Here is a 16,100-nt window from a genome sequence, read left to right as displayed (position 1 = left end):
GACAACATCAAGCCAAGGGTTAAGATCCCCTTACCGGTCATCTTTTAAAAAAAAAAAAAAAAATGCAGGGCTGAGCCCGTGGCGCACTCGGTAGCGTGCTGCGCTAGCAGCGCGGCGACGCTCCCGCCGCCGCGGGTTCAGATCCTATATAAGGATGAGCGGTGCACTCCCTGGCTGAGCGCCGGTCACGGAAAAAAAAAAAAATAAATAAAAAAAAAATAATAAAAAAAATAAAAAAAAAAAATGCATAGGAAAAATTCAGATATGTACAACTCTAATCCTCATGGAGGAGTGTAGGACTGAGGAAAGATGTGACTACTATTTTTCATTTTCTTACGCCTAAAAAGTGTCTGGAACTAGTATATCGCTTTTTGCAGTATAATGTTTTTCTAAAAACATTTTTTGGTAGTAGAGTATAGGTGTTATAACTTCTAGGAGGGTTTTGAGTTTAGTTGTGGTAAGTGGTATATTTCATTTGGTTTATTTGATAAATAGAGTTTGCTGTCATTATTTTGAGGTGATAGTAATAATTTTTAAATTTATAAAGGCAAGTTAAAAAGTTGACAAAAATTCATGTTAAGGGAAAAGGCACTCAGCAAAATGTCTCCACTTGAGTTTGATCCTCTTAGAAATTAATACATTTTTATAATTTTTTTGGGGGGGTGGCAGCAGCAAAGGTAGGTAAGTAGTGTATTATATTAGTTTATAAGCAGTCAACTTTATAAATCTTTTTAATGTTGTGTTATTGCAAAAAATTTATTTTAATTATGTATACGTTTTAAGCATTTTAAATATTTAAGTTTTCAGAAACGAGATAATAGTCACTTCTTATTTCTGAACCAAAATAATAGGGCTGCATTTACGTTTTATTTTAAAGCTGTTTAAAAAATTAGACACAAATTCATCCCAGTATGAAATTTAGATTATTTAAATCAATACAGATCTGATAATGCTTTTTTTTTTTGAAAAATACCTTTATTTTCTTTGTTATTAAGGCTTTTTTAAAAGTATTATAGATTATTCTTTTTGTTTTTAAGAACTTGGCAAATGGCTTGAACCTCTGAAAAATCTTAGATTTGAAATTAACTGCATCCCAAGCCTAATTGAGTATGTTAAACAGGTAAGTAAAACTTAAAAAGTGCTTTGATTTTATGAAATTGTGTGGTAATACATAGTGATACATTAAAATCATGTGTAGATAATACAGAGATTGCTAAATGTCCTTGATTTATTAGACTTTGTAGGTACACATTGGTATGTGGATGTAGATGGGTGTGTGATTGTGTGTGTAAAAGAACCCACATGCACAAAACTCTGTTTACTGTACTGCTTTCCACTATCAGATTCTGTCTTATTTTTTCCTTTGAAATGGGGATAATATCATCTACCATTTTGATGACATTTGCAAAAGTGTTTTGAAGTTAAATGCTGTGATAATGTAACATACAACTGTTTTATTTAAACTTTAATTAGTGAAAAAGAATTTCAAAATATTTAGGTGAAAATTGATAGAGCTAATTCTTGATAATTGAAATGGGCTAATTCTCTTCGTTGTTAATTTGGAATGGGCAAATCTGCAGTTGAAATAATTCATAAAAGTTGAAATTTATAAAATCCCTAAAACTTACAGTAGTGTAGTTGAAGAAAATCATATACAATTCAAATAATTCATAAAAAAAGTCACTGCATTGTTAGTCTTGGAAATTTTTTATTTTTATTTTTTCTTTGCTCCTTAGTTGATCCAATGTGTAGCATGAGAAGAAGGGCTAAAAGCACTCATAGATACGTAAAAAGTTTTAAGTTAGAAGCACAGAATAGACCTTGAATTATCTCTTCTTTCGTTTAGCAGATGAGTTGTGTGTGTATGTGTGTGTGAGAGAGAGAGAGTGAATATGTAAACCATCCTTGGCCTTTTTTTCTCCCCAAATATAACATTTAATAATTTTTTAAAGCATATTATTACTTTGGAAAACCATCCTTGGTTTTGGAATTGCAATGTGTTTTATTAATTTATGTATGTTATTTAATCTGTTGCTGTTCTGACCCAAAAGCAAAGTATTGTTTGGGCTTATCTGCTTCAAATTTTTCTTCACTGATGTCTATGCTCTTGGGTCCTCTTTTTTCTCCATATTTACAAGAATACTTTTACCTCCTATGGTGCCATCTTGTTCTTCTGTTCTTACTCTGTGCTTCACATGACATCTAGAGCTTTTCATTGTATCATCATTTTTTTAAGCAGAAGTACAATTAATGTCCTATAAATTTAGATGGTTATGTATTCTGGGCATGGTGAAGTGAATATTAATAAGATGTCCAATAAATATCAGATGACTAGAGTAAAAGTATTTAACCAGTAAGAAATACAGTTTTAGAAATTTGAATTACGTGCTGTAATTAAAAAAATGAGTTTTGATTTTTAGGAAAATCCTTATCCCATTAATTGTGATTATTATTTTTAAGTAACTCTCACCCCAAGATGTTCCAAAAATAATTTTTTGAAGACTGAAACTTCACTTTATGGCTCCCAGTAGCATTATGTAATTTGTGGAATTACAAAGAATAAAATTAGAGGAAACAATAAGGTGGAAAACATATGAGAGAGGAACTTTTTTTTTAAGTTTATATTTTGAGGTTTAGAAGTTGTAATGGCAACATTTTTAAATGTTATTTTTCCAAGTTTTTTAAACCATCTATAATGCTGGTCTGTGAAACCTACAAAAACTTAAACCTACCTATTTGTTAAAGCAACTTAAACATAACTGTTTGTTGCCAGGAAACAGCATAGGCAGGTGCTAGGACATAGGCAACTGCTTTTCTTTTTTCTTTAACTGTGTCCCAACTGGCTACTATAACTTGCCTTTGTTGGTATCTACGTTTTTTAAAATGTATGCTATGTAGTCCAAAAACATTCCCTGTTGCTTCCTCAGTTTTGAAAGAGAAACCTGTCAGGGCTTTTTAAATATAGAGTCATTGCTTAATTTTTTGGGGAGAGGAGCTATTTTAAACTCTTAATACGAGAGTCTCATACATTTCTGTATACCTTTATTTTAGTCAGTACTTTACTTGTACCTTACACTTGTTCTTTTTACTTATATGATATATAGTACAACATATGCCAAAGATCAGCTCTAGGGCCTTATTTGTGTTTTAAATTTACTTAATAAATATAAAAATGTTATACATACTTAACTTGAAGCTCGTATTTTTAACTAATATCTTGTCTGGAATTTTTTCTTGATCTGATGGCTACCAAGAATTTAACCTTTCTGTTCATTTCTTTTTTTAAAGAATATTGATAACTTGATGACCTCAGAAGGAGTTGGCCTTACCACTGCCTTACGTGTCCTCTGTAATGTGGCATGTCCACCACCTCCTATTGAAGGTAATGTGGCACTCTACTTTAAAAACTACTGTTATTTAAGCCTAGTATAAATATCATTTATTAAATATTTAAAATTCTTAACCGATTATTAACATATATAAGTAATTAGTTTTGTTTTGTTTTTTCCTTATCCTACTTAAAGGCCAGCAGAAAGACTTGAAGTGGAATCTTGCTGTTATTCAGCTTTTTTCTGCTGAAGGATTGGACACCTTTATTAGAGTTCTGCAAAAATTGAACAGTATTCTGACTCAGCCTTGGAGGCTCCATGTCAACATGGGGACTACGCTTCACAGAGTTACTACTATTTCAATGGCTCGCTGCACACTTACTCTTCTTAAAACTATGTTAACGGAACTCCTGAGAGGTGGATCCTTTGAGTTTAAAGACATGCGTGTTCCTTCAGCACTTGTTACTTTACATATGCTCCTGTGCTCTATCCCCCTCTCAGGTCGTTTGGATAGTGATGAACAGAAAATTCAGAATGATATCGTTGATATTTTACTGACTTTTACACAAGGAGTTAATGAAAAACTCACAATCTCAGAAGAGACTCTGGCCAATAATACTTGGTCTTTAATGTTAAAAGAAGTTCTTTCCTCAATTTTGAAGGTTCCTGAAGGATTTTTTTCTGGACTCATTCTCCTTTCAGAGCTGCTGCCTCTTCCATTACCCATGCAAACAACTCAGGTATCACTTCCATATAACATGCACCTTATAAATGACTGCAGTAACACTTTTTAAAAAGCCAGTGATATTGTTAAAAAAAAAAAAAAACCAAACCCTCATTACCCTCCCTCCGAAAAGACATAAAATAACTGGATGAGGGTGAGATAAAATGAAGCAAGTTGACCGTTAAGGAAATATGGGGGTAACATTTTAAATAAATTTTTGTTAAACTGAGTTTTATTATGCTGTTATGTATACTTGTACTTACATTTTTCTGTTATTTTAAATCCTTTTTTTCCTCTTATCATGTTAGAATTTGCCAGTAACTAGGTTGCTTCACCATGGACTGTGTTCAACTGACTGCTAACCTGCGAGCAATACGATTTTTTAGACTCATTGAATTCAAGCAAATGTCTAATTTTGTAATAGAAAATTGTTTTAAGCATGCAGTAAAGATGTTCTTTTCATAACAGTTCTTCCTGAACAGTTTTTGTGACTGAAATAAATATAAAAAAATTGTACACACACGTTATACTTTTTTAACAGGTTATTGAGCCACATGATATATCAGTGGCACTCAACACCCGAAAATTGTGGAGCATGCACCTTCATGTTCAAGCAAAGTTGCTCCAAGAAATAGTTCGCTCTTTCTCTGGCACAACCTGCCAGCCCATTCAACATATGTTACGGCGTATTTGTGTTCAATTGTGTGACCTTGCCTCACCAACTGCACTTCTGATTATGAGAACTGTGTTGGATTTGATTGTAGAAGACTTGCCAAGGTATTTTCATTTCGCATTAAAATTTTTTTCCTCAGGTTATTCTTGACAAAAATACATTTTTTTTTCACTTAGAATTTGGAAACTAGAGTTTAGAATGCCCAGATCATAAATATACATGTAATGTGCACTTATACATATATGTAGATTATTTTAAATTAGGCAGTGTTTAGTTCATCATTTCATGTGCAAGATAGTTTGAAGGTTTTGATTTTGGGTTTTTGACAGGTGAACTATAAAGAAATATTCTGATTTAAGAAAATATCGAAAACCTGAATTTATAAAATTTTGCAGTAATTGTAAAATTCCAGAGAAGTTGTCATTATATCCAAGTAATCTTTATACTAAACTGTTTTACAAAAATTTGTGTAAGTTGATATGTATTGAAAGGTAAATATTAGACAGTGCATTAAAATCAAGAACTGTTTACTAAATGTATCGATTTTATTTCAGCACTTCAGAAGATAAAGAAAAACAGTATACTAGCCAAACCACCAGGCTGCTTGCTCTTCTTGATGCTCTGGCTTCACACAAAGCTTGTAAATTAGCTATTTTGCATCTAATTAATGGAACTATTAAAGGCGATGAAAGATATGCAGAGATATTCCAGGATCTTTTAGCTTTGATGCGGTCTCCTGGAGATAGTGTTACTCGCCAACAATGTGTTGAATATGTCACATCCATTTTGCAGTCTCTCTGTGATCAGGTATTTATAGCTGTTGTATAAAGTCTGTGTGGGGGGGTGGTATGTGTGTTTTGTTTTACTTTTTTTGATATAAATTTTGGCTGTGAACAAAGAACTCTTTCCTGTGTTTAAGTACTCCTGCTGTTGTTTAGGGAGATAAATTTGTCTAGTGAACCAACAGTAACATGGTTTGGTGCTTCATAACTTTCTCTGTGTTAGTACTTCACGGGTTTCTCCAAAGAGCTTTTTTCAATTCCTTTGTAAGATTGCGACCTTGCGTAATTACTTTATGTATCACTGTTTCTATATTTTTTAGGGTCAGTAACGTTTACTATGTGAGTTTTCCTTCCAGTAACATTGCACACCAAGTCATTTTTTAATTTTATAGCTTTGTGATTTGTTGAATTAATATCATGTTCTCTTGTTAGGACAACTTTTTTTTTTTAAAGATGACCAGTAAGGGGATCTTAACCCTTGACTTGGTGTTGTCAGGACCACGCTCTCTCAAGTGAGCTAACTGGCCATCCCTATATAGGGATCTGAACCCGTGGCCTTGGTGTTATCAGCACCACACTCTCCCAAGTGAGCCATGGGCTGGCACTAGGACAACTTTCGAAGGCAACTGTAGTTCTAGTGTGTTTCAGGCTGCAGTGCTTATAGATGTTGGCTAACAGTAGTAGTATATTTTCCTGCTGTCTGTGTTATTGACCTCTAGTTACCAGATGTGATTTTTTCAGGTAGAATGTTTTTAATAAAATCCCATGTTGGAAGATTATCTTTTTCGTTTTTTTTTTTTTTTTTTGTCTTTTTCGTGACCGGTACTCAACCAGTGAGTGCACTGGCCATTCCCATATAGGATCCGAACCCGCGGCGGGAGTGTCGCCGCGCTCCCAGCGCCGCACTCTCCTGAGTGCGCCACGGGCTCGGCCCGGAAGATTATCTTTTTCTACTTTAACAAAAATCCAGTTTGGTTACATTTAAGACTCAAGTCAAGAAGGAACATCTTTTGTGTGACTTGTTTTCACAGAAAGGGGACTTGGTAGAATATAATTCTGGATCTGGTGGAAAGGATATTTTAAGTCTTTGTACCTCAGAGTGTCCATTTAATTGTTATTTGTTATATAGTCCACATCAGATTGCATGACTATGCTGAATAGCATTACAGCATACTAACTGCCCTGATCACCCACACCTTATTCATGGCCTCACTTCGTTGTATACCCCTTCTGATTCAAGCTTTGTTTTGTAGTTATAAACCAAGTTGAGTACTGGTTTGCAGTAGGTTGAAGTGATTAAAGGTGATGAAACATACCCAGAATGCTCCTGTAAAATCCAACTTAATTGTATAAAAAGAATAATGGGAATTTTTATGGTTATTGTTAGCTAACTTGCTTAGTATTGGAAAACGTGAATTTTAAAAGTATATGAAAAGTGGAGGGAAATATCTAATTGGAAGATTGTGCTTAAATTGTTCATTTGCTCCATGAGCAAATGTGATTGCTTTTTGTGATTTTTAAATGCCAATATTGATATGTTTATTAAACTTTATTCTCTGAATAGTTTCTTTATAAACTTAAAAAAGAACAAATGAAGGAAAAATACAGAAGGAAAAAATTTTTTGTTTTGTTTTTGTGGCTGGCCAGTATGGGGATCTGAACCCTTGACCTTGGTGTTACAAGGCTGTACTCTAACCAACTGAGCCAACAAGAGGAGAAAAAAAATTTTTTAAAGGTGTTCTTTTAAAGTAAAAATATTATAATTAAAATAAGTCTTTATTCCTTTATGTATGTATCCTTGTATTAACTTTTATAAAAGGGCAAAATGACTTCTTTGCTCTTAATGTGTTTGAATCTGTTTGGGATGGGACTGTAAAAATAATATTTTAATGAGATAACTTTTAAGTATTAATTGCTATGTGTTTCTGAAATAAAAGTGCTAAGTGATGGTGATAATCATTTAAACAATCTATTTTTTCCGTGCTTCCTTCCTTTCCCCACAGGACATTGCACTTATTTTGCCAAACTCTTCTGAAGGTTCTGTTTCTGAACTGGAGCAGCTATCTAATTCTCTACCAAACAAAGAATTGATGGCCTCAATCTGTGACTGTCTATTGGCCACTCTAGCTAACTCTGATAGCAGTTACAACTGTTTACTGACATGTGTCAGAACAATGATGTTTCTTGCAGAGCATGATTATGGATTATTTCATTTAAAAAGGTAATGTTCTGATAATTTAATATACTCTTAGATATAATTTTTAACTCTGTGACCACCACCCCCCAGTTCATTAATTCATACCTATTTAGAAGGTTGAAGGTATGTTTCTTTCATGGGAGAAATTTTGTGTTTATGGAAAAGATTCATTAGCAGTGAAATGTCATATTAGTAGTAGAATCTTCGGAACTGACAATGTAAGTTGAATAGATAGATTAATGTGGACATGGTGCAGTATCTAGAAGGAAATCTTACTGCTCTATGGATGGTAATTCATGCTTTAAGATATTTGTTTCATTGATGTATCCTCCAGAGGTAGTGTGACTTTATAGACCCCTAAAGCTAAAAGTGCTGATTCTGTGTATCTTATTTTCTAGAGGAGTGGCTAAGATAAAATTTGAAATGATATAAACTTCAGACTGCTCAGGGTCTTGTATAATTTCTGCTACAGTCTCTCTGTCTATGTCCTGATCTTTTTCTTCACTAGAGAAGGAAGGTAGCTGGCTAGTACCTAGGTTTCCTTGGAATTTGTAGAAGCACATGAAATTATAAGATAGTAAGGAGGAAGAAACATATATTTGTATCTCTTACTCATTAATTCTTGCAACAGTGGTTGAAAACTTACTATGTTCCAAGTACTGTGTTTGATGGCTAGCTCCTCTCTTCTCCATCTCCTTGTCCTGACAAACCCGTCTCATCTCCTGTATTCTCTCTCAAGTTGCTGGCACCTGCTTAACATCCATTCGTGCCTTCTCCACACCCGCTCCACCAGTCTCTTACCAAAGCTTTAACTTTTACCTCTTGAATGTCCTTTTTCCTATTGCCTATGTATTCACTCCATATCCTTTAAAACTCACCTCATTTCCTTGATCTTAGCTGAGTTAGGCGCTCCCGCAAATACCCTTAGTGTTCCTCTACCATAGCATTATCTGTGATTTTGTTGGCTCTGCAAGATTTGTGCTTCTGGTCCTCTTTTTTAAATCCATATTCTTTTCCTAAGACATCCAAACTTACTTTCTTTTTTCCCTTTAGCCCTTGTATCTCTGTGGAGCTGCAAGTATACTTACTTGACGTTTCTACTTAACTGTCTAATGGGCTCAAACTGAACAGATATAAAGCAGAACTCTTGATATTCTTGCTTCAAACATGTTCCTGTCTTGCTTATCCCAGTAAATGTTATTACCAAATGTTATTAATTACCTAGGCGCACTGACCAAAACTCCATGATTCCTGATTCCTCTCTTTTCCTCACCCCCTACATCCAATCCATCAGTAAGTCTTGTGGATTATGTCTCCAAAATATATTCTGCAATAGCTTCGTAACTGGTCTCCTTGCTTCTACTATTGTTTCCCTAAAATATATTCTCTCAGAAGCCAGAACAGTCTTTTAAAACTTAAAGCAGATATATGTTCTGCTTAAATCCTTCTAATGGTTTCCTCAAATAAAATTCAAACTTTATAATAGTCTGTAAGGTTGTATACAGTCTGGCCCTTGATCATCTCTTTGACTTATCTCACAGCTCTTTTATCCTCACTTTTTGCTCTCCTGTCAAGCTCATTTTTATTTCTAGTCTACCCCCCCAAAAAATGTTTTTCCTCTAGATCCTTCCATGACTTATTTCCTCACCTTACTCAGGTTTCTGCATAAATATATTTCCTGTCTAAGTAGCCTTTCTAAAATAGCTTGCCCTTTGTCTCCCCACATGCTATTCCCCTTTGTATTTTTCGTTGTATACATTATATAGATTTATTTCTTATTTGGTTGTCTCTCTCACTAGAATATAAGCTACATAGACAGTGACTATGTGTTCATAACTGTGCTCTCCCCAGCATCTACAAACTTGGAATATAGTAGGCAGTATGAAGGAATGAAAATGAATACTAGGTTCATCTAGTCGACAAGTATTTATTGAATGCCTTTTCTGGACCAGGCACTGATTTAGGTGTTGAGGATTTAACTTAAAAAAAAAAAAATCCATGCCAGTTTTCACTCTACTGGAGGTTGACAGACAACAACTAACTAAATAAAATGCATTGTATATTACAGAAAAACATAGCAGGGGAGAGAGGGATAGTGACGGCCAGAGTGAAGGTAGAAATTGTTATTTGAAATATGGGAACGTGATTAGGGAAGTCCTTGCTCCCACTGAGAAGGTGACTCTTGAACAAAGATCAAGACCTGAAGGTGGTGAGGAGTGAAACATGCCAATATCCTGGGGAGAACAAATGCAAAAAGCAAGCAGGCCTAACATGTCGGAGAAACAGCTATGAGGCCACAGTGGCAGCCCTTGGAGTGAGCAAGGAGAAAATTGATAGGGTATCTGGTCAGAGATGTGATGGGGGCAGAGTAGGATGGAAGGAAGATCATTAAAGGCCTTTAGGATTATTAAAAAGGCCATTGTAAGGTTTTGAGCAGGAATATGGCATGATCTGGGTTTTTTATATAAACAGGTCATTATATACTTCTTCATATATTTTTCCCTCAAGACTTTTTCCCTTAGATTCTTCCATGACTTATTTCCTCACTTCCACTCAAATATTTGCATAAATATATTTCCTGTTTAAATAGCCTGTCTGAAATAGCCTGCCCTTTGTGACCTTATTCCCCTTTATATTTTTCGCTATATTTATACATTTCATTATTCAGTTGTCTCTCTCACTAGAATGTAAGCTGCATGAGATCAAGGACCCACTCACAACAACCCTGAGGCAGGTCCAACTTTCAAAAAAAATTTATTTTTGGATATAGTTTTAGACTTCTAGAAGAATTACAAGAATAGTAGTACAGAGTTCAGGTGTACTCTTCACCCGGCTTACCCTTATGTTAACCTCTTATACAACCATAAAATATTTATCAAAACTGAGAAATTAACTTTGTCATATTATTAACTAAAATTATTTGGATTTCACCAGATTTTATGTTAATGTTTTTTTTCTGTTCCAGGATCCAAGACAGGATCTTACATTACATTGTGTCTTTTGTCTCCCCTTTCCTTTTCTTTCATGACTTTGACATTTTTAGAGAGTATAGTCGGTTATTTTGTAGAATGGATCTCAATTTTTGTGAACAAAAATTGGTATTTTCTCATGCCTAGATTGAGATTATGCTTTTTTATTGAGAAGGATATCACAGAGGCAATGTGCCTTTCTCAGTACGTTGTGTCAGGAAATACATGATGTTGAGATGTATTACTGTTGATATTAACTTTTATCACTTGGCTGAAGTGCTGTCTGCCAAGATTCTGCTCTGCAAACTTACTAATTTTCCATTTTTAATTACTAAGCATTTTGGAGAATATACTTTGAGACTATTGAAATATTTTATTTCTCCCTAAATTTTTGTTCACTGTTCTTAGTATCTATCAGTGTATCTTGGCATGTGACAGTTGTTGCTTCTCTCTCATTTATTTATTGAGGTATTTATATCAATATGGATCCATTTGTTTTCATTGTATAATAATCCATTACTATTGTTATTTATTTTGTTGCTCAACTTGTACCAACTTTGGCCACTGGATATCTTTCAGGTTGTCTTCTGTGCCCTTTCCATATGCCCTGTCTTTATTGCATTTATTTATTTATTTATTTACTGAAGCACTTTTTTGTTTCTAGTACCACAAGATGCTCCAGGCTCAACTTGTATTATCCCCGCTCCAGCCCTGAAGTCAACTTGTTCTGCAAGGAGCCCTGGTTCCTTTTATTGGAGAATATTTAAAAACCAGGTTCTGGGCTCTGAGTGTGTTTATTGCTACTAGAGTGTTACTGATTTTGTTCTCTCGTTGGATAGAGCCAGGAAATATATGTATGTGTCCTAATTCATGCATACATACATCTACATTTATTTTTAAAACACTTTATATTATCTATATAAAAATAAATCTATTTATTTAAATATAAATTATTTTAAAATATTTAATCAATTACATAATAAATAACAAAATTTATTTTATAATCAACCTGTTATATGTATATATTTTTTACATAAGTTCATATTAATACTGTTATTCCAGTCTAATATCAAAAGATTGATTCTAGCCTTTCCCCTTCCTTTGTAACTTTATTCTCTGTGAGAAACCCAGCTGTCATTATTTTGTCTTTTTTTCGTGACCGGCACTCAGCCAGTGAGTGCACCGGCCATACCTATATAGGATCCGAACCTGCGGTGGGAGCGTCGCCGCGCTCCCAGCGCCGCACTCTCCTGAGTGCACCACGGGCTTGGCGCAGCTGTCATTATGTATAATATAGTTACTTATTTGTTTATCCCTAGTATAAAAATAAAGTAGTACTTTCTAACTAATTACTAACCCATACTCCTGTGAGAAACAAATTGAGCAACTGGAGTACAGTGTTTGTGTACAGTTCTTTTTGTCTTTAGCCTTTCTGTATCCATTCAAAACACTGTTTTTCAAAGTTACTTTGATCAACTCCTTTCTTCCTATCTCCTTCACTTTGGTTATGTGATTCATTTGTAATACAATTAGATTCATATGTCATAGCCTGCGTGTTATTTTTTTCCTCATATCCTACTTGATTTTTTAAAAAAAGATTATATCCAGTAAAATTTATGTTTTGTGGTGTACAGTTCTGTGGATTTTACAAAGGCTTAGAGTCATGTGTTTATCAGCAGTATTCCATTCAGAGCAGTTCCATCATCTCTACGTTCTAGCATGCTCCCCTTTTATAGACAACTCCTGTACCTAACATTAGCAACCACTGGTCTATTTTACTCTATATTCTTTTGCTTTTTTCATAATATCATATAAGTGAAATCATACAACATGTGCCCTTTTGGGCCTGGCTTCTTTCATTTAGCAAAATGCATTTAAGATTCATCTATTTTGTTGCATGAATCAGTAGTTTTTTTTGTTTGTTTGTTTTTTTTATTGGTGAGTAGTATTCCAACACTCTGGGTTGTTTCTAATTTTTGGTGGTTATGAATAAAGCTGCTGTGAACCTTTACTTAAATACAGTATTTTTGTGTGAATCTACTTTCATTTCTCTTGGGTAGAAACCTAGGAGTGGGATTACTGGGTTATATATTAGGTATACATTTAACCTTATAAGAAACTGCCAAACTGCTTTCCAAAGTGGATATACCATTTTGCATTCCCACCAGCAATGTATCAGAGTTCCAGTTGCTTGTCATCCTCGCCAGAACTTGGTATTACCATTTAAAAAAAAATTATTTTAGACATTCTAATAGGTATGTATTAGGCTCCAGTTTTTCATAGACCTTTGACTTACTTGCTTAAGGTTGTATGTAGTGGCTAGTAATTGGTATAGTACAATTTTGAACCCTTGCTTTTTTCATTAGCAGTATTCTTTGTATTTAATCTCATTCCTATTTGTTGTGCCTTTCCGTTTTGATATAAAATTCTCAAGGGCAGGAGTCTCATCTTTCTCTTTTTTTGTATTGTGTTATAGCTTAATGGACATAATTGAATATAAGAATAATTTGCCCTTGAAATTCTTTTTTGATTAACTAAGAACTATGTAAATCCATAGAATAATTTTAGCAGGACTATACAAGGGTACTTCCAAGAAGTTTGTGGAAGAATAGAATTAAAAGATTATACAAATCTTTCTGTGAACTTTTTGAAGTACCCCCATACATTGTCAAGATTTTAGATATGTTGTACTGAAATCTTTCTGTATTAGAGGTTGGCAAACTGGCCCACAGGCCAAATCCAGCCTGCTGCCAGTTTTTGTAAATAAAGTTTTTTTGGAATGCAGCCATCATTTATGTATTTTGTAAGATTCCACTATACCAACTGTGTTCAGTAGTGGTGACTGAAACTGCTGTTGTGTAAAAGAGATAGCTGAGTTGTATATGGCCTGCAAAGCCTAAAATATTTAGCATCTGGCTGTTGACCTCTGCTCTATACCCTTGATTTCCTTCTGTTCGATTACATTGTCATAAGGATAGTCATTTTTTATAGTTATTAAGTTTTTAGGCTCTCTGGGCAGGCTTCTGAGACAGCTGTAACCTTCTTATGTTAGAGAAATCCTCAGGTTATAAAAAATTTAAAAATAGGGAACTAGCAAGTTTCTTGTACTGAATTTTTTAGTTTATTATTTGGGGGAAATTTTTCTTAGTTGGTAACTATAGATACTGTTTACTTATATTGTTTGTGTACACAGACATACCAAAGTACTTTTTACATTTTTGAAAATGATAGATTAAATTTGTCTGAACTTAGTTCATTTCTCGTGCTAGTTTTATATGCTCATATATTAAGAGAATATCTCTTCTTTCTTTTCTTTATTTACAGTTCTTTAAGGAAAAACAGTAGTGCTCTGCATAGTTTACTGAAACGAGTGGTCAGTACATTTAGTAAGGACACAGGAGAACTTGCATCTTCATTTTTGGAATTTATGAGACAAATTCTTAACTCTGATGCATTGGTAAGTGTGTGTATGTATATATTTGTTGTTTCTTAAATTTACAAACTTTGCCATAAATTAGAAAATCACTTTAGTTAAATATTCTGGAATTTAGAGTAGTGTTTTTTTTCTGTGCCCTCATCCCACTGTAAATATAGGTTTTTGACTTATTAAAAAAAATAGGTGTTTAAGAGTAGAATATATTGAACTCTTCATTAATTTAGTAGGCATCATTAATTTGTGAATACACTATGACTTTGCAACTTAAATAGAGAAAAATACTACCTATAGTGACTTCATTTTAAAATAATTCTTGACATTGAGTTACCTTGCTAGGGAAACTCAGAATAGTCAAGTTTTGTCAGTCTCTTAATTTACTTGTTGCTTAAGTGAACATTTACTGATTGTATTTTGGATGTTGTGATTTGGGGCTCACTGTAAAGTTTATTATACTTGAGTATTTGGATCCATCATAGATATGAATTAAAGATTATTTCCCTGACTGTAAAAATCTTACTGTTAAAATGTAACTAAGATTTCTCTCATTAGTGTTTTCCAAAGTCACGGTATATTACCGACACAATTTCAGAAGCCATTAATAGGCCTGCCTTTAAAAAGTGTTTGGGGTCAAATAAGTTTGGAAATGTGTCCTCTGATAGAGCTTAACTGTACATATTAGTATGTTAAAAGTTATAAGAGATCCTGGGGTGTTTTATGGCAGTGTAATCTAGCTTTTCCTAAATGTATTGCCTGCAAAATAGTTTTGTGTGTGTGTGTACACATCCTATGGGTCAATTTATATTCCATCACCAATGGTTTAAGAAATTCACCTTATATTTAAGATTTTTATTTTGGCAGAGTTGTAGAGGATCTGTTTAGTACAGTGTTACCAAAATAAACATAATACAGGATTTCATAAGAAAAATAAATTTACTATTTAGTGTGTTCTCTCTTAGGCATGAAATTTATATTGAGAATATTTAATCCAGTAAGCCCTTCTTGGCTGCCCATTGTATTTGTAGTTATTGTCTTGCCAGTTTTATTGGCAAGTTATTGTTTGTCTTCTGTCATATCTAGTTTATTAAAGTGATTACATTTACCAGATGCTTTGATTTTGAAACACTGGCATATTTAACCATATGGCTGTAGCTGCCCTAAAGAGATTTTAGTTTTACTTGATAGAAGACTGCTTATTGGTTTTATTAGATCATAAGTAACATGTTATTAACAAATCAGTTTGACAGATTTTCTTCACATGTCATCAGTTAAACAGTTCCTGATCAAAAACTACTAACCAGTGTTCGTTCATGTTATCTGCAATTTGCTGGGCCCTCAGGACTGCTAATTAATATGTTTATTTATCCCTCATCAATACATTTCCTCTTCTTACCTCCTTCATAGAGAAGATCAAGGCCATCCTGTTTAACTTCTAAATCCTTTCACTTTCCATTAGATTATTTCCCTGTTCATTGTAATCTGTTGTTTTCTTCCTTAATCAGAGAAAAATGTACCCCTGCATCACTTCATTTCTATTTATGACTTGGATCCTGTTCTAATATTTTTCCTGATTCCTTTTCCATCTCTTGTCTTCCTTTGCCCTTAGTTAATGGATAGAGTCTCTGAATTTCTAGAGTCAAATTTATTGGCTTCTCCATAAACTTGATTCATCTTTTATGTGCCTTACCTTCATACCATTGATCTTCCCTGATCTCCAAGATAGAAATCATAAAATAGTAGCCAACTTTCCCCCTTGTTCATCGTCTTTAGCAGCTGCTTATTCTTGTCAGTTTAATTCATAAAACTTTTTGTACTTTATTCCCTGTATTTTATTTTCACCACCATTACCATAGATTTTTCCTTCTTGCTTTTTTTTTTTTTTTTACCATTTTTTATTGATGTAATTCATATACCATAAAATTCACCCTTTAAAACTGACAAGTCATTGTTTTTTAGTATGTTCCTAGAATCATGTAGCCATTACCACTATCTA

At 33.8% G+C, this 16,100-nt stretch overlaps 1 protein-coding gene across 2 annotated transcripts in view; it reads left to right on the top strand.

The window, feature by feature from the left end:
* VIRMA (vir like m6A methyltransferase associated) overlaps nt 1-16,100 on the top strand; it is a 63,349-nt gene that overhangs the window by 30,750 nt on the left and 16,499 nt on the right. For both annotated transcript variants that reach the window (XM_063079773.1, XM_063079772.1), the window contains 7 exons: nt 1,038-1,120; nt 3,289-3,382; nt 3,525-4,069; nt 4,595-4,830; nt 5,281-5,533; nt 7,512-7,729; nt 13,999-14,131. In XM_063079773.1, the coding sequence (XP_062935843.1) occupies nt 1,038-1,120; nt 3,289-3,382; nt 3,525-4,069; nt 4,595-4,830; nt 5,281-5,533; nt 7,512-7,729; nt 13,999-14,131 (1,562 nt within the window). The remainder of the gene's footprint in view (nt 1-1,037; nt 1,121-3,288; nt 3,383-3,524; nt 4,070-4,594; nt 4,831-5,280; nt 5,534-7,511; nt 7,730-13,998; nt 14,132-16,100) is intronic.

This window comes from Cynocephalus volans, chromosome 15 (assembly GCF_027409185.1).
Source record: "Cynocephalus volans isolate mCynVol1 chromosome 15, mCynVol1.pri, whole genome shotgun sequence".
Taxonomy (NCBI): Eukaryota; Metazoa; Chordata; class Mammalia; order Dermoptera; family Cynocephalidae; genus Cynocephalus; species Cynocephalus volans.
The sequence above is the reverse complement of the archived record's forward strand: the minus strand, read 5'-3'. Positions and strand labels throughout refer to the sequence as shown.